The sequence below is a fragment of the Phyllobates terribilis genome, unplaced genomic scaffold (assembly GCF_046119375.1).
Source record: "Phyllobates terribilis strain yellow unplaced genomic scaffold, ASM4611937v1 Scaffold_1__5_contigs__length_1240528914, whole genome shotgun sequence".
NCBI classification, from domain to species: Eukaryota; Metazoa; Chordata; class Amphibia; order Anura; family Dendrobatidae; genus Phyllobates; species Phyllobates terribilis.
The window spans coordinates 128,904,086-128,927,812 of record NW_027362761.1 but is presented as its reverse complement, the minus strand read 5'-3'; the positions used below and the strand labels follow the sequence as shown (position 1 = coordinate 128,927,812).

General features: G+C 40.2%; 1 protein-coding gene across 5 annotated transcripts in view; it reads right to left on the bottom strand.

The window, feature by feature from the left end:
• Positions 1-23,727, bottom strand: part of TEK (TEK receptor tyrosine kinase) — a 194,271-nt gene that overhangs the window by 33,123 nt on the left and 137,421 nt on the right. For all 5 annotated transcript variants that reach the window (XM_073667297.1, XM_073667306.1, XM_073667279.1 and 2 more), the window contains 8 exons: positions 23,078-23,203; positions 20,535-20,689; positions 18,456-18,600; positions 12,763-12,924; positions 11,658-11,798; positions 10,012-10,299; positions 8,558-8,854; positions 4,204-4,361 (listed from right to left, as the gene is read on the bottom strand). In XM_073667297.1, the coding sequence (XP_073523398.1) occupies positions 4,204-4,361; positions 8,558-8,854; positions 10,012-10,299; positions 11,658-11,798; positions 12,763-12,924; positions 18,456-18,600; positions 20,535-20,689; positions 23,078-23,203 (1,472 nt within the window). The remainder of the gene's footprint in view (positions 1-4,203; positions 4,362-8,557; positions 8,855-10,011; positions 10,300-11,657; positions 11,799-12,762; positions 12,925-18,455; positions 18,601-20,534; positions 20,690-23,077; positions 23,204-23,727) is intronic.

Below are 23,727 nucleotides of genomic sequence, written 5' to 3'. Positions count from 1 at the left end.
TAGAGATGTAAGTCGCTGAGCTGCGGGATGCGAACGGCGGAAGTGAGCACACAGCGACCGTGCCCTCTGCAGAAGGCCATCTAGTCTGGGATAGTGGGCTAAAAATTGCTGGACAACCAGGTTCAACACGTGAGCCATACAAGGCACGTGTGTGACATTGCCCCGGCGAAGGGCCGCACCCAGGTTTGCAGCATTGTCGCACACGGCCTTCCCTGGTTTCAGGTCCAGTGGAGACAACCATTCATGAAATTGGTTCTCCAGAGCTGACCACAACTCCTCAGCTGTGTGACTCACATTTCCCAGACATTTCAATGTAAAAACCGCCTGATGACGTTGAGCCCTACTGCCAGCATAGTAAGGAGGTGTGCAGGATCCCTTCTGCGCAGTTAGAAAGCTTGTGGCATGACCAGACAGGCTTTGGGTGCAGGTGGAAGACCGAGAGGAGGTTGAGGAGGCAGAAGCAGTGGAGGAACTTTGACATAAAGAGGATTGACGTACAACTCGTGGGGACGGCAAGACTTGGACAGCAGCCCCTTGTCCTGCTGTCACCATAGTTACCCAGTGCCCAGTCAGCGACATGTAACGCCCCTGTCCATGCCTACTCGTCCAAGTGTCTGTGGTGAAATGCACCCTGTCACACACAGAGTTTCTCAAAGAAGCGGTGATGTTGTGTGCGACATGCTGGTGGAGCGCAGGCACACCTTTCTTTGAGAAGTAGTGCCGACTGGGCATCTGGTACTGGGGCACTGCGACGGACATAAGGTCTCGAAAATCCTCTGTGTCCACCAGGCGGAAAGGCAGCATTTCTGTAGCCAAGAGCTTGCAGATGGTGAAATTCAACCTCTTAGCTTTCTCATGGCTAGGAAGAAATGGTCTTTTACTTGTCCACATCTGAGGGACCGAGGGCTGGCTATTGTGCTTAGACGGGGTTGATAAGGGTGTCCCCGGCAAACTGCCGGTCTGTGAGGAAGATGCAGGCGGACATGTTAGGTTGCCTTCATCCAAAGGTGGTGCTATCGATGTCGGACAGCGCTCAACACCAGCTGGTGTTACCACCTCCAAAGAAAATGATGACCTGCCAATCACGCTGGCTGTTGCGGGTAAAGAGGTGGCAGGTCTGCGCCCCAAAACAGGTGTGACTGCTGTCCCCCCAGTCACAGAGGATGAAGAGGCCGCGGATGCACAAGATATGGCAGACGGTGGTTGGCCCGGCCGGCTAGGCCGCATTGTAGCACACTGAGCTTCCCACTGCAACTTATGCTTCATGTCCATGTGCCGGTTCATGCATGAAGTACTCAAACTATGTATTTTTTGGCCTCTACTTAGCTTTTGCTGACAAATGTTACAGATAACACGAGTTGGGTCATCTTTATCGATCTGAAAAAATGCCCAGGCTATGCAAGGCTTAGCACCCATGCGACCTGAAGAGCCACCACGACTTGTGGTGAGAGGCAGAGTTGTGTTTGAGGATGCAGTTGTTGACGTGCTTCCAGTACTACGTCTCTGTCCAGGAAGGCGCAACCTGACCTCGTCGTCACTAGCATCTTCCTCCACCTCCTCTGCTGACCTCATCTCTTGGCTGACTGTGGGTTGACAGTAAGTGGGATCTCCGACCTCATCATCATCACCCTGTGCGTTATCACACCCGTCGTCCTCAGAGCCAACCTGTTCCTGCCCTGACAAAAAACTAAAGTTGTCGCTCCAATCAGGTATTTGAGTCTTATCATCGTCTTCCTCATTGTCTCCACCAACAGGAGTTACAGTTTGGGAATGAGGGTCTACATTATGGTCAGAACCTTCTGCGTCTGGTCCTGGATCCGACTCATAAAGATTCTGGGCATCAGTGCAGATCATTTCCTCGTCTGGATTCACAGAAGCGCTGGAGTCGACCTCTGATTCCCAGGCTATAGTATGAGTAAACAGCTCTGCAGACTCAACCATCTGTTCTACCTCATACTCAGACGGGCAGCTGGAGATTTGGGAGCTGTGAGGAAGCAAGTGCGATTTGGGTGACACCTTTGAGGACTGGAGTATTTGTGATGTTGAAGTTGATGTGGAGGAGAGCCCACTTAAAGGAGCACTTGATATCCGTTGAAGCACCTGCTGTTTTTGTGCCTCATCTGGAATTTGTAGCGATTGGCGTGGCCGTAAGAAAGGGATCTTATCACATTGTCCGCTAAAAGAAGTAGACATTTTAGTTTGGCTGGAAGATGGTCTTTCTTCTGCAGATGTTACTGTTGCTTTAACACCTACCCCACGGACACAACCTTTTTTCCCCTTCCCAACACGCCTATTCCCCTTTCCACCAGCAGCAGGCCTTTTTCCACTCATTTTGGTGGTTAACTAATTCACAACTCTGGAGTTGTTTGCACAAAAAAACAATGGATGGTAACCGAGCAGAGCTGAGTGGCCAAACTGTGGTATTAGGCCAAAACTATTGGCTGGGTTAGATGCAGAAAAAAATTATTTTGAATTTGCAACCTGATGGAGGTCAGTATAGATGGACTAATAGAGAAAGTCCGACACACTACTAGAAGGCCAAATATTTTTTCAGAGGTAGATGCAGAAAAAATATATTCAGTTTGCAACCTGATGGAGGTCAGTATAGATGGATTAATAGAACAAGACCCACACACAGCTAGAAGCCCAATATTTTTTCAGAGGTAGATGCAGAAAAAACTATATTCAGTTTGCAACCTGATGGAGGTCAGTGTAGATGGACTAATAGAACAAGTCCCACACACTGCTAGAAGCCCAAATATTTTTTCAGAGGTAGATGCAGAAAAAAATTAGTTTTAATTTGCAACCTGATGGAGGTCAGTATAGATGGACTAATAGAGAAAGTCCGACACACTACTAGAAGGCCAAATATTTTTTCAGAGGTAGATGCAGAAAAAAATATATTCAGTTTGCAACCTGATGGAGGTCAGTATAGATGGATTAATAGAACAAGACCCACACACAGCTAGAAGCCCAATATTTTTTCAGAGGTAGATGCAGAAAAAAATATATTCAGTTTGCAACCTGATGGAGGTCAGTATAGATGGACTAATAGAACAAGTCCCACACACTGCTAGAAGCCCAAATATTTTTTCAGAGGTACTGTAGATGCAGATAAAAATTAGTTTTAATTTGCAACCTGATGGAGGTTAGTATAGATGGACTAATAGAATGATGCTATGCCCAAAAGATTTTACTTCACTAGGTGCAGTAAAAAAATTGGTATTCTATACACAGGTGGTATATCTTGCAACACAGATAGGCTACTCCACTGACTAACACACTCTGCAATAGGCCAAAAAGGATTAGCTTTGCTAGATTCAGCCAAATGCTGTGAAAAAAACTTGCACAGCACTGGCACAGACCTGCCTGGCAAAAACTGATAGGAACTCATGTAACCTAGTCCTGAAAAGGACTGCAATTACAATTAGTCTTTACTCCCACAACCGATCTATTTAAGAGCACAGACCTCCCTGATAAAAGTCGTAGGAAATCCTGTAACCTAGTCCTTAAAAGGACTGCAATCACAACTATTCCCTACTCCCAAGCTATCTGTATATTTGTGCGAAAATTGGCTTGAAATTAACAAGGTATAGCGCACACAGCAACAGCGGTGCCGTCTAACACGCAGCTGCAGCAGTGAGAAAATGGTGGCGACGGGGAAAATGGCTTGGTCTTATAGGGCAAGGACATGTGACATACACTGCCAATGACACATGCCCTTGCTTGTGTGAAAAAAAGCACTTCGCTCCGTGTGTGCGCTGCTGATAGGCTGACAGATTGCACCTCCCCACTGTAAATGCGGGAAAGAGAAAAAAAAATGGAGATCTTCATTGTTCCTGCAGAGATCCATCCCCTGCCCCTCCCCCCGCCCCGCTGTACACTCAAACTGCGTATTAACATTAATTTTCATCATTACTGAGAAAAAATCCAGTTATGATTTTGGTGCACGAACAGTTATCGAACATAACCTCGAACAGCCGAATTTTTCTCAAATTGTTCGTGTTCGCCGAACGGCTCGAACACCGCCCAAAACAGCTCGAATTTGAGATTGGCGAACAGTTCGAGTAGAACAACGCTCATCTCTATACGTGACATGAGAATTGAATAGCTTTGTAAGGGTTCCAAAAGGTACAAAACATTTAATACAACAAAAATATAATATTATTAATATATTCACAATATAACCGTCACAAAACCTACCACTCCGTTCTGGAAGGCTTGAGCCATTCTGTGTTGGAAATTGGCACGTTTTAGTTGCAGCATAATAAAAAAAGCCAGTATAATGGTTAGACAGGTCATGCCAGCCGAGCCTAAGATGGCAATGAGGAGCATATTGCTGTCTTTTGATTCATAAGACCCTGAAAGACAATGGGAAAAATAGAAGACGACTGTGTATAAGGCCTTCTTTATAGAGATCAGTGACAATACAGCTTTTGATGTAATTTTATGAATGATATTGAATTAAAAACTGAAGAGAAGTATACATCTTTTTGCTCTAATACCAGAAGCTAAATACAGTGGCATGCAAAAGTTTGTGCACCCCTGTCAAAATTATTGTTATTGTGAACAGTTAAGTAAGTTGAAGATGACATTATCTCCAAAAGGCCTCCACCATTTTCAGAGTGCTAGGAAGCAGCTTAGAAGACCCCATGGCTACTGATTTTTTGGCACAAGATTAGAGGAGGCTGGGATTTTATAAAGCTGGGAAGTTCACCTGGCCTTTCCTACCGATGATACAAGCCATAACCCTAACAGGCTAATTAAGGACTGAAACCTTGGTCCAAGTTATCTGTGCACACAGATCTCCAAGGGTGGCCAAAGTTTTGCATCGACCCATTTTCATTTTTGTAATTTTTAAAATGAAACATATGACGATATATATATTTTTTGCCTAAAATACAAAGGAAATGTGTCATTTTTAACTTCAGGCCTTTTAGAGATCATTTCATCTTCAACTTGCTTAATTGTTCACAATAACAGTAATTTTGACGAGGGGTGCCAAACTTTTACATGCCACTGTACATTGCGCCTGCCAAGGTGGATTTCTGCATTAAAGGTTGTGAGAGGTTTTGCTCTATGTACCACCTTCCACACCAGTTTATTAAAAAATATGTCCTAAAACTATTCATATCATTCATAGGGAGTGGCTGCCATGTATTCTTATGTAATGCAAGGACACCTGTGACAAATGATAGCTCTATTCAAAAAGCAAGCGGTGCCATCCCTAATGAATTGTTTCAATGGTAAACTTTTTTTTTTAAAGGAAATCTGTCATCCAGTTTTTGCTATGAAATCTGAGAGCAGCATGATGTAGGGGCAGAGACCCTAATTCCAGCAATGTATCACTTACTGGTCTGCTTGGTGTTGTTTTGATAAAAATTACTGTTTTATCTGAAACAGATCTATCCGTTCTCTGAATGCTGAGCTCTGTGTAAACCCGCCCACACCACTGGTAGGCAACCAATTGTGTACACTGTGCATAGGCAGAAATCTGCCAATTATTGGTGGGGTGGAGTTACATAGAGCTCCTGATTTGATTGAAACTGCAACAAGCAACCCAGTAATTGAAACATCACTAGAATCAGGGTCTCTGCCCCCACATAAGGTTATTGTCAGATTAGTTAGCAAAAACCTGCGAGAGATTCCCTTTAAGCATATTAAGAAAGATAGATTTATGGTGGAGAATCAAAGTAAGGATGACAGAATTGTTTAAAAGTAGACATTCCCTACAATGTCTACCTTAATAGCATTAAATAATTATGAGGTATCTATATTTTAGTGTATAATCCAGTTTTAATTAATCAAGTTTACCAAGTCAATATCTCAGGCACCAAACATGATAGGTGACTGTCTTTGTTTGCAGTAAGCTAAAGAAAAATAAGTCATTATGAAACATTTAGGCTCTATTCACACACTTTTAAACCAGTAAGCATGTTTTATATAAGAAAGCAGTGGTTATAGCTGTATAGAAGTTTGTCCCCCTTAAAAATATTTTTTTTGTAGAAATCCCATATAGCAGTCATTAGCAATCTAGAAGAGAAGTTACAAGTATGACTTATACAGTCATGGCCAAAAGTATTGAGAATGAGACAAATAGTAATTTTTCCAAAGTTTACTGCTTCATTTTTTGTAATGGCAATTTGCATATACTCCTGAATGTCAAAGAGTGATCAGCTTAACAGCAATTACTGTACTTGCAAAGTCAATATTTGCCCAGAAAATGAACTCAAACCCCCAAAACACATTTCAACATCATTGCAGTCCTGCCTTAAAAGGAGCAGCTAACATCGTTTTAGTGATTGATCCATTAACACAGGTGTGGGTGTTGATGAGGACAGGGCTGGCGATCAATCAGTCATGATTAAGTAAGAATGACATCACTGGACACTTTAAAAGGAGGCTGGTTCTTGGTATCATTGTTTCTCTTCAGTTAACCATGGTTATCTCTAAAGAAACACGTGCAGACATCATTGCACTGCATAAAAGTGGCCTAACAGGGAAGAGTATCGCAGCTACAAAGATTACACCTCAGTCAACAATCTATCGCATCATCAAGAACTTCAAGGAGAGAGCTTCCATTGTTGTCAAAAAGGCTCCAGGGCGCCCAAGAAAGACCAGCAAGCGCCAGGACCGTATCTTAAAACTTTCAGCTGCGGGATCGGACTACCAGCAGTGCCGAGCTTGCTCAGGAATGGCAGCAGGCTGGTGTGAGTGCTTCTGCACGCACTGTGAGGCGGAGACTCTTTGAGCAAGGGCTGGTTTCAAGGAGGGCAGCAAAGAAGCCACTTCTCTCCAGAAAAAACATCAGGGACCAACTGATATTCTGCAAAAGGTACAGGGAGTGGACTGCTGAGGACTGGGGCAAAGTCATTTTCTCTGATGAATCCCTTTTTCGATTGTTTGGGACATCTGGAAACCAGCTTATTCGGAGAAGAAGAGGTGAGCGCTACCACCAGTCTTGTCTCATGCCAACTGTAAAGCATCCTGAAACCATTCATGTGTGGGGTTGCTTCTCAGCCAAGGGAATCGGCTCACTCACAGTCTTGCCTAAAAACACAGCCATGAATAAAGAATGGTACCAGAATGTCCTCCAAGAGCAACTTCTCCCAACCGTCCAAGAGGAGTTTGGCGCCCAACAATGCCTTTTCCAGCATGATGGAGCACCTTGCAATAAAGCAAAGGTGATAACTAAATGGCTCATGGAACAAAACATAGAGATTTTGGGTCCATGGCCTGGAAACTCCCCAGATCTTAATCCCATTGAGAACTTGTGGTCAATCATCAAGAGACGGGTGGACAAACAAAAACCAACAAATTCTGGCAAAATGCAAGCCTTGATTATGCAAGAATGGACTGCTATCAGTCAGGATTTGGTCCGAAAGTTGATTGAGAGCATGCCAGGGAGAATTACAGAGGTCTTGAAGAAGAAGGGGCAACACTGCAACTATTAACTTGCTGCATTAACTCATTCTAACTGTCAATATAACCTATTGGTACTCATAATATGATTGCAATTATATTTCTGTATGTGATATAAGCATCAGACAAACACTAATAAAAACCAGAGGCCAGCAGATCATGTGAAAATATAATTTTGGTGTCATTCTCAAAACTTTTGACCATGACTGTATATCCTATGTTTGGTTCCTATGTATGGAGCAGGTTCAGGAGCTGAGCCCGCATCATACCCAGCAGATACTGGCTGTGACATCTTCCTGTAAAAGCATCGTCTTGAGCTCTGTTCGGGATCAGGACTGGATTGTGCACCTTCCCTCGGTCCTGTTCCATCCCTCTGTTGAACTTAATTTGTCTTTTTTTAAATTTTATTAACTATGACACAATGAATAAAGAGTAAGTTAAAAAGAAAACATTTTTGAAAAAATTTTACAAATCACCTCCACTTCTCTCTTTTAAGAATAAAAAAAAATTGTAAAAAATAAGTATCTGCTTCCAAAAAAATTGTGATCTATCGAGTGAACTGTTGGTACTACTGTGATATAGGAGACTGCAATTTTCACTATATACTGCATGTACTATTTTGGTATTGCAAAATATAGCATATGTGATCGGACAATCACAGATTCAAGTTCCCTAAAGGGACTGAAAAAATAAAAAAGTCCGAAAAGTTAAGAAAAAAAGTTTACAAAAGTTTTAAAAAATCTATAAAAGAAAACATTTTGGTATTGCCACATCCATAAATGTCTGTTGTGTCAAAATATAAAATGAATTAACCCATACATGAAATGCCATAATGAGAAAAAATAATCTCAATGAGAGAATTGTCCTTTTTATGAACACCACACCATCCTAAAATAATGCAATAAAAAACAAGTAAAACATTGTCACATCATCACATCAGCGGTAGCTGATTGGCTGCAGTGGTCACGTGACACAACAACGTCAAATGACCTGTCAGTAATAGGAATGCCTATATCACTGGAATGGCGCCTCTGTGGGAAGGTGACTATAGAATATTTTTATTTTCTATGGGGGCAGGAAGTGGTTAAGGAGAAGTTGTCCAGTAATGGTCAACCCCTTTCATATGGTAACTTACCTTTAGCTTCCTTGCGGGTTTTTAATTCTCGTACAGGATTGTGAAGGCTTTGTCCAATATTATTCTCTGTGCATAGCTCAATCAGGTATGGGGAGTCAGCTTCAAGACCCTTCAGCTGATATTGAGTGATGGTAATATTTCTAATTTTTATGTCATGATTGTACTCTGTGTCTCCAAATATCTTATATCGGATAATAACAGTTGAAATCGAGTGTCCCTCCTCAACTGTCCAGGTGACAATCGCTGATGAATCCGTGATGTTAAGCACATTTATATGTGTGGGCGGTGGTGGAGCGTCTGTAAATATAATAAGATGAAAAGGCATTACAAACAGTAACACTTAGGCCCAGTTCACCATTTCCTTTGTGCCTTTTCTCTGCCTAATTTTGTGTTTTTGCACTTTTATTTGTTTTCACCCTATTCATCATTATTCTACTTTTGCCTTTTGTGAAGTCTATGGTTCCGATTCATCATTTGCGTCTTCCTTTCCTTTTTTTTGTCTTGTGCTATTAGTTGCCACTTTGGCGCCAAATTTATCAAAATGGCGCACTCGATTCATGAATTCAAAAAAGGGCTTTTTCCTGTCTTGAACTACTTTTGTGAGTTTTGGCGCCAAAAGTCACAATTTGACACCAAAAAGTAGCAAAAAAATACACCAAAATACTGGCGTACTCGAAAATACACCACAATGGACACTGGAGTGAAACTGTACCAAATTTGTGACTTTTTAAAAAGTTGCAATTGATGAATCTTAACATCTGGAATCGCTAAACTTCCAACACAAATCGGAAAACAAAAAACAAAACAGATGAGCACACATAAAATAGACTTACAAAAAAGCACAAATAGAATAGTGAGTTGGGTGCAAACAAGCAAATAAAAAGGCACAAAACTAAACAAATAACAGGCGCAAACAAAGGCAATGATGAATGGGTGCCTATATGTGCTCGCCTGTTTTTCTTTTTTTTTCTCTGCTTTGTGGGTGAGTTTAGTGATTCCAGATGTTTTCAGCTGATTCTTAATGTGCAACTTTAAACATTTGGTACAAATCCACTCTAGTTTCCCCTTCCTTGTGTGTTTTTGAGTACACCAGTTTTTTGCCACAATTTTTACGACATTTTGCAAAACGTGTTACTTTTTTACTCTAAAGAGTTGCAATAGCAGTTCAAGACAGAAGAAAAGGCCGTGTATGAGTTTGTGCAAAGTTCATGAATCGTGTACACTATTTTGAAGAATTTGGTGCAAAAACAGCAACTAATTTTACAAGACAAAAAACGACAAAAAAGGAAAGTGACTTAAACCAAATCGCAATTGATGAATGCCTTAGTAATCAAAAGTCAAGACAAAGAGATTTGTTAAAATAATCCTGATAAAAAAAATACATGTTTAAGCTCAAAGCTTCAAAATGTTCTACTCCGAATGTAATGATGATTTCTCCAGACATTTTTACTTACGATCACTATATGTCCATGTAAACATTGGTTCACTCCATTCTCCCTGTGACTTGGTGTTCACTCTTACTTTGCACTGGTATAATGTCTTTGGCTTGAGGTTATCTATTATACTTCCGGTACCATTTCCTGGGGTTGTTTTGTAAATTGCTCTTTCTAAAGCGTTTGTACTGCAGCATTCTGCTTCATACACATGTTCTTCCTCGGAGTATTCTTCATTTGCCAACCAAGTCAAGTTTAGAGATGTCTGACTGCTAGGTGTCAGAGTGATCACTTTAGGGGGAGGAAGACCTAGGAAATGTCAGGCAATAGGCAATAGTTAATATTGTTATCACCAAGCTATAACAGTATATTCCTGTTTTATTTCTACTTAGTTGAAGTTCAGATTTTTATTATTATATGGCTCGTTCATCTGACAATCATACCTTCAGAATATAACTGAGCCTTGACAGTTAGGCCATATCCAGCAATTTTGGATTTGAGGAGATTAAAGTGTTATTCTAGATCATACAAGTCAAACTCTGGCCCGTGGGTCAAATCTGGCCCACTGGGTGGATTTATTTGGCCCACGACACCAGAACCACCACTCCTATGTGGGCCCATTATACTGTATGGAGGACTATGTGGGGCAATTATTCTGCATGGACGACTATGTGGGGCCCATTATACTGTATGGAGGACTATGTGGGGCAATTATTCTGTATGGAGGACTATGTGGGGCCCATTATACTGTATGGAGGACTGTATGCGGCCCATTATACTGTATACTGGTTGGCCCGTGACTTTGTCCAAGTTTATAATTTTGGCCCCCTGTGTGTTTGAGTTTGACATCCCTGTTCTAGATAAAGCCCTGCATAAAAAAGATCACAAATCATTTCTCCTTACCAGTAAAAAACAAATTTTCCTCAGTCAGATAATGGAGTGAGTAAGCAGACTTCCTAGACTAGACCTATGTCACCATGACTGGCACTATAACATATGCTAGGGTATGAGTGCATGAAGTATCTTTCAAGTGGACTCCGGCTGGAATCCGCCTGAAAAAGCACCAAAAGCCGCCTGAAAAAGCGAACATAATGCACATCAATGTAAATGTCTTTTTCTCAGTCTTTTGTTTCTTCTTTTAACCACTTCAGTGTTCGAACACTGTGACGCGATTAAAAGAAGTAGTATGCTAATTCTTCGGGCAGCTTCTGATAGTAAGCCGCCTACTAGTTACAGTTTAAATAATAGAAAAATGACAGAAAAACCACCAGCAAAGCCGCTTCACGAAAGACCACCAACTTTTTCCTGAAACAACTTCTCCTGGGATAACCTTGGCAGATGCATCGACGTCTTAAAGACATCAAGTCCACAAGCCCCTAGAAGGTATTAGACTAGAAAAGTTTGTAAAGATAGAAAATGCCTATACTGAATAGTTATAGTCAGCCTATGACACTGCATGATAAATGAACCTTTCCATGGAGGGAGGGTCCTGTAGGCTGTAATAATAATGCACTCATACGATGCAACAAAAAGACACTGGATTAATGAGACACTATGAAAAGGGGTAAATAGCGAAAGTACAAATGCAGAAATATTCTTATTTTTATTAATTAGTGCAATTTCATATGAAATTAGACCAACCACCTTGCCAATGACTAGTACATTACCAAATGCCTCTGTGGTGAAGATAGTTTCTGGACCTGGATGTCCCACTCCTCCATCTCCTTTGCGTCCCAACTGAACACAAACCTTGTATTCTGTCTTTGGTTCCAAATTTTCGAGTTTCACGATTTTATAAGTCACAGGTACTGAAAAGTAATTACACAGTGGTCAGTTATAATGTTTTATTTATCTCTCAATTGTTAATTAAGTATTATGTTAACCTTGATGGCATGTCTCCAAACTCTCTGTTGGGCTAAGTGCCCACGACTGTATAAGAAAAAACAGATGATTTTTCAAAGCTGTTGTCATCCATATGCCATCTGTATGCCAACTGTGTGCCATCTGTATGCCATCTGTATGCCATCTGTATGCCAACTATATGCCATCTGTATGTCAACTGTATGTCAACTGTACGTCATCTGTATGCCATCTGTATGCCAACTATCTGCCATCTGTATGCCAACTATCGACCATCTGTATGCCAACTATATGCCATCTGTATGCCAACTGTGTGCCATCTGTATGTCAACTATATGCCAACTATCTGCCATCTGTATGCCATGTGTATGCCAACTGTGTGCCATCTGTATGTCATCTGTATGCCATCTGTAAGCCAACTATCTGTCATCTGTATGCCATGTGTATGCCAACTGTATGCTATCTGTATGGCATTCGTTTTACTATATCAGCAGTGAATAAAATTTACAAGACCAAATGCGGTCCATGTTTCTATTACAATACTAAGGATCTTCTGCTGAATCCAATGGTGGTCACAAATGCACTTATGGCTTTTTGTAGACAAGTTTTTTCTATGTGAATGTTTGATTTATAATTAATTGATTTTTTCATAAACATTGCTGTATGAATCCTTCTTTCTTGCAGGACTAGTTGTCATTTTTCAGGCTGCAATATTTTTTTTCAATTTTTAATCATTAAATTTTTTTTTATTATGGACAGCCTCTAGCATTAGTCGAACATGGATTTAATATAACTTCAGATTCATGTTAAGTTCTCTGAGTAAAAGCATTTAGTTAATTCATGTTTTATCTTTGTTTTTTTATTAATTGTATATAAAATAGCACAATATGTTTAGGCTGAACAGCTTCTTACCACTTAGGCTACTCCATCCAGTTGATTTTTTTGAGGGCTTGTATAATACGGTTGTAGTTACAATGGGACCATCTCCACCATAGGAATCAGTGTTAACGTGTATATGAAGGTAGTTGGGTCCACTTTTATTCAACATTGGACCATACTTGGGATATGGGACCACTGAGAAATGAAAAAAGAAACTTCTGAAAATAAAACTCCCATCAGTAGTTTACACATTGTATCAATGTATGCAAAGTTTCACAACAGCCATGTTTAAATTTATAATGATAAATTGTATCCTGTACCTATAAAACAATAGTTTGTTAAAGAGAATATGGATGCCAGTACTGTGTCAGGGATCATGCAGAATTCTGCATTTACAGTCTGAGCAGCCATTAAAGAATAACTGATACAAGATGAGCTTTATAGTAGACCACAATTTCCACTCTATGTTGCAATACATTAGTGTTGCAATATATAGTAGACGTGATCAGATGATCATGGATTCGAGTTCCCTAAGAGGACAAAAACATAAAAAATGCAAAAAAAAAAAAGAAATCTAAAAATTTGAATCACCCCTCTTCTCCCCGATAAAAAATGAAGAAATAAAAAAATGACAAACAAACAAAAAAGTCCCATCTATCAAAATATAAAAGTAACAATCCCATAAGATAAATGACGTAAAGAAAAGAATCAAAACGTCAAAATTTAGGTTTTTCTTAAAAAATAAAGAAAACCTTGTTTACGTCCAAAATGGTATCAATAAAACTGTCAGCTCAGGGCGCAAAAAAACAATCCCTGACACAGCTCTATTGATAGAAAAATAAAAAATGTTATGGATCTTGGAAAATGGAAACACAAACAACATTTTTTTTTACATAATTCTGAATTTTTTTTCACTACTTCAGTAAAAAATATCTATGCAACTTTGATATAGCCGTTATTGTACTGACCTGGAGAATCATGTTTCCAGGTCATTCTTACCATACAATGAACACTGTAAAAATAAAACCCAGAAACCCATGGTGGAATTGCATTTTTTTTAACATTTCATCGCGGCTGGATGTTTTTTCCTCTTTTTAGTACATTGTATACTAAAATGGGTTTTGTCATTCAAAACTATATCTCACAAAAGCAAACCATAATACAGCTATGTTGATAGAAAAAAATGTAAAAAAAAGTTGCGGTAAGTCTCTTGGGAAAAAAAGGGGAAAAATGCAAACATGAAAACTAAAATTGGCTGCAAGGGGTTAAATATCTGGAGCTAATAATTAAAAGCTAAAACTAAGCATGCCATGTTGTTGTGTAGATGAAATATTGGCCAAAAATAAATAAATTCTTCAGGTGGGCCATATGTCCACCAGTGCGATATTGCTTACAGTAAGCATGGTATTGTGGTGAGCATGTACACATCTTCCTAATCTCTGCAAACATTCACTAAAGAAAAAGATCTCCCATTTGCTTGAAGCATTGAGATAAATTGTCTTGGCAGACCTTTTTGGCTTCTGCAAACTGTCCTGCAGATCCTAGTGATATGACCTAAGAATGACACGTGGCCTATATGTCCCAGCAGGAGTTTTAGTCTCTAGATAGACTGAACTGTGGACTAGGGATCCATTGGCTCCCTGCTCCACCATTATATTCAACTGCATCTGTATTTTTAGGAGACAGGTACAGCTCAAGTATAGACATACCCTCGACCAACTGGGATAGAGGAAGAGCTCCCCAAAATTGGGACAGTCCAGGAGAGTTGGGAGGTATGCTGTAGTCATTACAAAGGAATGGCGGCATGAGGTACAAGATGATTTGTACCTCATGCATCCTGGCATCCTGTAGAATTAAAGGGGTTGTCCACTTTCAGGAAAGTGGGCCTCAAACTGTGTAAAATACCTATAATTACAAACTCCGGAGGTACTTTGCCTCCCTGGGTCGAGCACCAGCTTCCTGCCACTGCTACGGTCCATTTGCTTTGGCTTCAGTAGTGACATCAAGTCAACAGTGTGCGTCATCTCTCTAGCCAGTTAATGAGCTCAGCAGCTGTGCCAAAACTGACAGCACGCACCGCTGAGCTCAGTGCTCGAGCAGTGAGCTCAGGGACTGGTTACAGGGGTAACGTGAACTGTCGACGTGATGTCACCGCTGAAGCCAAAAGACAGGAACCAGAGCAGCGGCGAGGAGCTGACGCTGGCCATAGGAGCATGAGAACCTGCTGAGATTGTTATTTTTGGTATTTTACACAGTTTGGGACCCACTTTCCTTAACAGTGGAAACCTCTTTAATGTCACTGTCCCTGCCTTCAGAAATTCTGTAACTGAATGTGAATCTGTCTCTGGTCTCACAAACTTTAAGTTTTATGCCGTACCTTTATTTATTGCTATATATTGCCAAAAAGACCCTTAAAATTAACTAGAGAATTGTCCACCAACAAATTCTCATCAGGAACATCAGTGTATGGTTTTACATATGTATCTTTTAGAACACTAATAAGTGACTTCAGTTTGTGAAGGTGCTCTGAGCCACTTCTTGGGAGGATTCCACTTCTTGGGAGGATTCCACTTCTTGGGAGGATTCCACTTCTTGGGAGGATTTCTTAGTTGTTGTTAAAATGCAGAAACTGGCAACATGCCTCACATCTAAACTGGCAACGTGCCTCACATCTGTGCCTGGACATTATTGCTGCAGGATGGGTAGAACTTGCTGCCCAGTAAGCACAGATGGATATTTTATTTAAGGGACATTTGTGGGAGTCCAGATCCTTGCATAACAGGATGCAGGTTTGTGTGACAAAAACTGCATTGTATAGACTCTATATACTATACTACAGAGGATTGTCTAGTCCACAATCAACTGGAAAGTAATGTGAAAATAGTTGCCTGGAGTCATATATCATTTTCTCCTCTCAGGTGGTCCAATTTATAAGATCCCCAAAAATATTTTTCAGTAAATACATAACTGCTTTTTTTCAAGAATAAATCTTGCAACTTCATTATTGGGGTTATGGAGTTTGTTTTAAGAAGCGTCAGAAGCAGTACTGCTTTTGAACAGTTTCTCTGTCACTGGCAGAATCATCTCCAAATATAGCTGAACGTGTTTTATATTGTATATTTTATGAGCTGTTATAGTGTGGTGTTTCATTTTAGAGGTGCATCTCACTAAATTAGAATATCATCAAAAAGTTAATTTATTTCAGTTCTTCAATACAAGTAGTGAAACTCATATATTATATAGAGTCATTACAAACAGAGTGATCTATTTCAAGTGTTTATTTCTGTTAATGTTGATGATTATGGCTTACAGCCAATGAAAACACAAAAGTAATTATCTCAGTAAATTAGAATACTTCATAACAACAGCTTGAAAAAGGTTTTTAAAATCCAAAATGTTGGCCTACTGAAATGTATGTTCAGTAAATGCACTCAGTACTTGGTCGGGGCTCCTTTTGCATCAATTACTGCATCAATGCGGCGTGGCATGGAGGCGATCAGCCTGTGGCACTGCTGAAGTGTTATGGAAGCCCAGGTTGCTTTGATAGCAGCCTTCAGCTCATCTGCATTGTTGGGTCTGGTGTCTCTCATCTTCCTCTTGACAATACCCAATAGATTCTCTATGGGGTTAAGGTCAGGCGAGTTTGCTGGCCAATCAATCACAGTGATACTGATGTTTTTAAACCAGGTATTGGTACTTCTGGCAGTGTGGACAGGTGCCAAGTCCTGCTGGAGAATGAAATTTCCATCTCCAAAAAGCTTGTTGGCAGAGGGAAGCATGAAGTGCTCTAAAATTTCCTGATAGACGGCTGCGCTGACTTTGGTCTTGATAAAACACAGTGGACCTACACCAGCAGATAACATGGCTCCCCAACCCATCACTGATTGTGGAAACTTCACACTAGACCTCAAGCAGCTTGGATTGTGGCCTCTCCACTCTCTTCCTCCAGACTCTGGGACCTTGATTTCCAAATGAAAATTGGAACTCTGGGACCTCGTGGAGTGTGTCAATGACTGCCTTCTGGACATCTGTCAAGTCAACTGTCTTCCCCATGATTGTGGAGCCAACAGAAACAGACTAAGGGACCTTTTTAAACGCTTAGTAAGCCTTTGCAGGTGTTTTTTGTTAATTATTCTAATTTACTGAGATAATGACTTTTGTGTTTTCATTAGTTGTAATCCATAATCATCAACATTAACAGAAATAAACACTTCAAATAGATCACTCTGTTGTAAAGAACTGAAATAAATTAACTTTTTGATGATATTCTAATTAGTGAGATGCACCTGTATATATAAATGTAAAAAAATAAGAGATTTTTAATTTGTTTTAGTTTTTTTTTTTATCTAAGAACAAACTACAAAAGGAGAGCTGTCTTACAGTAATGTTCAGCTACTAATACAAGCCTGTAAAATATAATGTAAAAGTACTGTCATCTAGCAAATTTCCATCTCTCTCAGCACATCTCTGTCTCTCTTGCCACAAACCACAACTAACATGAATGGTGTAGACCAGAGTAGAGCTTAGCCCACTATATGCATTTCATGGGGTGGTGATCTCTGTGATGGGCCTCATACACCTTTAGGAACCATCACATTGGTTTCTACTTTTTTTTTTTCCCAAGTACCAAGCTGTAAACTCATAGATGTGACATAAAGATTTTGGTGTTGGTCATAGGGTGATCGTATTTTAAAATGCAGCCATAAAATAAAGCACATTAAAGAGTTATTCTCATGATCATTCATCACTGCTTCCCAGCCTCCTGACTTACTGCTTGCCTGGGTGGTGCATTCCTGAATAATTGACAGTTTAGACCATCAGCATCTTTTACCTGGTCCTACATTCTCTAATTCTGCAAACAGAAGCAGCTTTGTCTCTGTAGCATCAGAGGAGTGCAGGGACACTGAAATTGGCCAGATCCAGCAGCACACGCAAGCTCTCTAGCAAAGAACTTGTAAGTGCTGTGCTCCTTTGCCTAACTTAAAGGGGTGGCCCGGGACTTTTTTTTTTACTATGTGTTAAAAATCGAACAGGCAGGTAGTTGCTAACAGAGGCAATTACTTTCCTGTTGTACCCAGCCTCAGCACAGAGCCATCACTGACTAATCCTGCCAGTGATTCAGCTGTTCCTTGTAAACAGAGCCGTTCTTCTTCTCCTGGACTGCTCTATCGATGGGACGTGACTGCCAATGTTATGCTGATTGAGAGCCGCCTCTCCCAGTTAGGCAGCGGGGAGCCAACTGTCAATCAGCATGACGTTGGCAGTCCCCCAGTGTCAACAGAGCTGAGCGGAAAAGAAGCTGCCACTCTGTCGACGTGATATCACCAGAAGCAGCTGGCTCGCCGGCAGAGGCGGTCTGTGACTGCTCTGTGCCGGCAAAGAACAGATTATTACCACCTACCTGCCTGTTAGTGCTTAGGCACATTTTTTTTTTTACAAAGTACTGGAAATCCCCTTTAAGCAACAAGCAGTATGTAATAAAATTAATTAATTTAATAAGCGGTAAATTGCAAAGTTGCTTGTTTTTACAATCACTTTACAATTTTACCCTTTTCTGATGATGAGGCAACCACTTTAATGACCAATTAGGGAACTGTATTTGAGCATATAGAATATATAAAATGAAAACTGATGTTGACTTCCAAATGATAGCTGCTCCTGCAATGTTTTGTGTCGTTGGTATGCCACAGCTACATTACATTCTGCGTGTTTAAATGTTTTCTTACTTTTCACGTAGATGTGCACATGCTGGTCATCCGTCCCTGCTGCAGTTGTCACACTATAGATCCACCAACCTGAAAACCTAGGTACAGTTTTTCCTACTGAAAATTGGGCTACTGTCTGCTGATCGATTTCTTTGGTTGACACAGCCTATAGAAGACATAAATGTTAGATATTGCAATGTTTGATTTTATGACATCGAATACAGAAAAATGCATAGGGGCACAGTTTTTTGACAAAATAGGATGGCTTTATACAAAGCTTTTTTATATGATGTGTGTTTTTTGCAGTTTTTATTTTTAATTGCTTTGATCACATATTAGCCATAACTCAATAGGGAGTTATTACAAGTTGCATTTTTTTCACACTTTGGAGCCGATTCAATAAAACTGAGCACAGCCGTCTTTATGAAGGGATCACTGGAATATGATGCGCCAAATTCATTAAGAGGTGCACACAACTTAATGAATTTGGCGTATCTAATTAGTGGCGTGCGAATTGCCAGAAATGTTACTCGAGTCAGTGACTGGAGTAACATTTCTAGCTCATCATTGAAATGTAGCATTAAACTGCAAAAGTCAGAAACATTTTTCACAACTCAGGGTTGTGCAATAATTCTGCGACTTTTCAAAGCATTTTACACCAATTCTCTGGTGTAAAAACTTTGATGAAACAGCCCTATTGAATATGGTTCTCGGATTCTTGGCCTTTTTTTTTCTACACTGCATGCTTTTGTTATCCCTTTCTTTTTTTTCATTTGCCAAAGACGTGAAAGTGCTTGTTAAAGATATCCGAATTAAAAATGTGTCACATATACACCAAATTCATGCCAAGTTCACACTAGTGTTTTTTTATTTATGTCTATGAGGCTATAAGTTCGGGAAAGGCGACCCACAGTCAGTCCGGGCACTGTGACCTGTTTATGGACCATTAGATACACACATCTGAACCTGACATAATACCGTACCTACAAAATTTTCTGTTCCCAAAATGCACCTTCCACACTCCACAAAGGGATATATTGTAGAAGATTTTCACATTTTTTTGTCAAACTATATATTTTTATGGTACGAATACTAGATTTCACCAAAATTGCATATTTTATAAACAATATTTGTTTATTTGTTACACTAAATTCTTTCAAGTATATGCAAAGTATACATAAGGTGGGAATAGTTTTTGCAACAAATATATATTTTTATTATGAATTCATTTCATTTCTACAAAGGCTATTTAAAAAATGAATTATTCTTTCCTCCATAGTAGTGGGCTGTATGGTGGCTCAGTAGGTAGCACTGTTATCATGCACCATTGGGGCATGGAGTTTTTATATTTTCCCCAAGTTTGCATTAATTTCCTCCCACTCTCCATAAAATATAGTTGCCCTGGTGAACAATTGTCTGATATAAGACAATAAGATTGTGAGCTCTTTTGGTGACAGTGACTGATAGTTTTCTGTATATAGTACTGCACTGCTTGTTGGCACAATATAAAGAATTGGTAAGTATTGGGCCTGTTCTTTGAAATTCCCTCTTAACAACAGAAAGTGGTAACATAATGCTGATGTTGATTAGATCAGTAATACATTTCATCATAAACATTTGAGCAGAACAGTGGCTCAGTGGTTAGCACTGTTGCTTTGCATCACTGGGGTCCTGGGTTCAAATCCCACCAAGGTCAACATTTGCAAGGAGTTTGTATCTTCTCCCTGGTTTCCTCCCACACTCCAAAGACATGCTGATAGGGAATTTAATTTGTGAGCCCCAATGGGAAAGTGCTGCTGATGTCTATAAAGTGCTGTGGAATATGATGGTATATGCTAAGGAGTGGCTGCCTGTCAGCTTCAACCTTTACTATTTCGTCAGATCGGACATCCGTCCAGACGGAATATTGCTTCAGCATGCATGTGGTACAACAATGTCACATCATCAACGGGAACAGTATGGCTGGATACTCACCTCTGCGGCAGGAGGTCTCCACTGTTTTTATTTTACCACTTTATCCACTGTTCTTATTTTAATTGGGGTCCTGAATTTAATAAGCAGGGGTGGTCCACTAGTGATGCACATTGTTAATAAAACTACCTGAAACATGGTGCCATCTTCTTTGAAAAGAAGAACCTCTTGAGCGGTTGGTTTTGGATAGCCACTGACCCTACAGGTTGGTTCGAACTCAATTCCTGAATTTAATTCCAGTGTGGTTTCCATCTCTTGTATCTGGGGTGGGATGTATGGTTTACCTGCAATGTAAGAATCACATATCAATTCAGATCTCGAAAAATCCATGCAACACAAACTTCTGTCAATTAGCTGCTATTAAGTCATAGGACATGGGCATGTAAGTAAGACTACTGAACAATATATTAAAGCCACATTTTTACAACTGTTTTACTATGCTGGGAAAAATAGTGGCTGAATTAGTAAAATAGTGGCCGAATTAGCTGAAGTAGTGGTTGAATTAGGCCAGGTGCCCTGATTCTCTGCTCCCTCTTGGGTTCTGCCAGCTTGGCTTCTAGCCCTGTGTTTGGGACAGGAAATCATTTTTTGTGTCAGTTTGTGATCGGAGCAGTCTGTGAACAGGGCCAGTTCAAATAGGTACAGCAAGGCAGCCCACTTCTCTGTCACAGGCAATGTATAAGCCAATAAGGGTGATGGCTTAAGAGAACAATGACTGCACGCACAAGTCATGACTCAATTCATTCTTTATGAGCCTGCTAGAGATAGCCACATACATTGCACAGGTTCTCAAGAGCTTCCCATCATTCAGATCCCCAGCTATCATTTATATGCTGGAATTAGTCATTAAATATTAAAATAAGCAATGAGGCAGCCCCCTTCAGAAACTACTCTCATCATGTGCACATACAAGAAACACCGTCCTGTGTCTAGCACAGTACCAGAGACCAGAGATGGACCAGAGAATTGGGGCATTCGGCAACTATTAGTAAGTATATAGTGCATCTTTCTATTTACGACTAATTTAGGAGTAACTTTTAAGCATAGGACACCCGGCCTATATGGCATGTAACGTCATGGAAAGATGAATTAAATGATACCTTGTGAGCTGCGATCTGATGTCTCTATTCCAGAGAAATCCACATTTATCTTAATATGTAAATTACTTAAGGACTATGGACTGGACAGAGATCTCCCTGAGAATCTGCCTCCAGAGCTTATTTTAAATGAAAGGAGGAGTTACCAGTGTGAGACATGTAGATCAGTACAGCAGACTTTCAGTAATTACATGTCTCACACACCTAAGGCCTCTTTCACACATCCTGATATTACTGGTACTGGAAAAAAACAGAACCAGTGCTATCCATGTCCGTGTTTCCATGTGTCATCCGTGTGCCATCCATGTGCACCATCCGTGTGACACATACCGGCGTCTGGGAAAAAGCAGTACAGGTAGCACTGTTCCTAGGCACTGGATGCTGAATCCAACTCTCATCATTGTCGCCTGGTCTCCCTGCGATCAGCAAGACCAGGCGACGCTGATGACAGTTGTAGTCAGCACACACCTACCTACAAGTCTCATGATCGTCGCCTGGTCTCCCTGCGACCAGCGTGACCAAGCGACGTGGATGACAGTTGTAGTCAGCACCCACCTACTGTGTATCGCGCGTTTTAAATCAATAACTAAAAAAAAAAAAATGGCGTGGGGTCCCTGTTAATTTTCCTGACCAGCTGAGGGAAAGCTGACAGCTGGGGGCTGGTGTTAATATTCTGGAAGGGGCCAATAACCATAAAGGTTCCCAGCCTATTAATAATAGCTCACAGCAGTTTGCTTAGCCTTTACTGGTTATTAAAGGGGGGGTCACAAAAAAATGACGTGTGATTCCCCCCTATATTTACTTATTTATGTAATGCGCGCTATACAGAGATGACGGGTGCTGACTCCAACTCTCATCAGCGTCGCACTGATCACAGGGAGACCAGACGACAATGATGAGAGTTGGTTTCAGCGCTAACTGTACTGCTTTTTCCAGGCGCCGGTAAGTGTCACACTGATGACATACGGATGTCATCTGTGTGTTATCAGTGTGCACATGTGCGGGACGTATTGCGGACCGTGCTGCCAGGAAAAAATGGACATGTCAATGTGTTTTGCACATGGACACATGGTCCGTGGAAACACACTGACACGTGTGCAGACCCATAGATTTGAATGAGTCTACGTCACCACACGTACTGGAGACACTAATGTGTCAAGGGGGCCTAAGGCAGATTCTCAGGGATAACTGTGTCCTACCCATAGATCTTAACAACTCATTTACATATTAAGAAAAATGTGGATTTCTCTGGAATAAGACATCAGATCACACATATCAAGGTATCATTTTATTCATGGTTGAAAATACTTTTTCCCTTTAAAGCATGATCGTTGGCTCATCATTTTTTATTGGAAGAGGTATTCCCATTTTAGGCATTTATGGCATATCGTTAGATAAATGTCTTATAAGTGACTTTTGCATACACTCATGTGCTTAAAAAGTGCATGAAAAACTGCATGTGTGATTCCAGAATACGGTAACTGTTGATACATGCAAAAAATATAATAATCATAAAGTGAATTTATTTTTTGCCCTGTCATCAATATATAACAATACAGTGTTACCTTGCTTTACCTTCGTTTTCACAGTGCAGCCCACGCCACCCTTGGGGACAAATACACCCTTTGAACCTATCACATGTTCCCCTGGCGCAGAGACACTTCAGCTTGCAGTCAGGTCCATAGAAATCCTTTGGACAAACTAAAAGATAAGTTCATTAAGTATTGCTTCTTGATTAAAGTAAATAGGTAATCATTTGTCATTGTTTCTATGATATTTTAGGGATGAGGGTTCATTGTATTAAAAGTGCACATTTCTATTTTAAGCAAAAAGTTTTATTGTACAAAAGTATCCATGACCATTTCTAATGAACTTTGCAAGACCCAATTCTAGTTTTCAAGACAAGATGCACACACATTTTGATTACAGGGAAAACCCTGCTCGTAATGTAAAATATGTGAACATTTCATTTACATATTTACTTGTCAAATATTTAAGATATTATTTTGTAGTTATCAAATATTAGTCTCATGTGAATAACAATATCTCTCTCTCTCTCTATATCTATCTATCTATCTATATATATAATGTATATATATAGCCGTAGGCCGCACCTTTTTTGGGATCTAGTGATAACTATGATACTGCTATAATACTATGAGGTGGAACTATGGCTTATGTGGCTGATGTGCCCGGTATTATCACAAATCTGTGAACTCATCTAT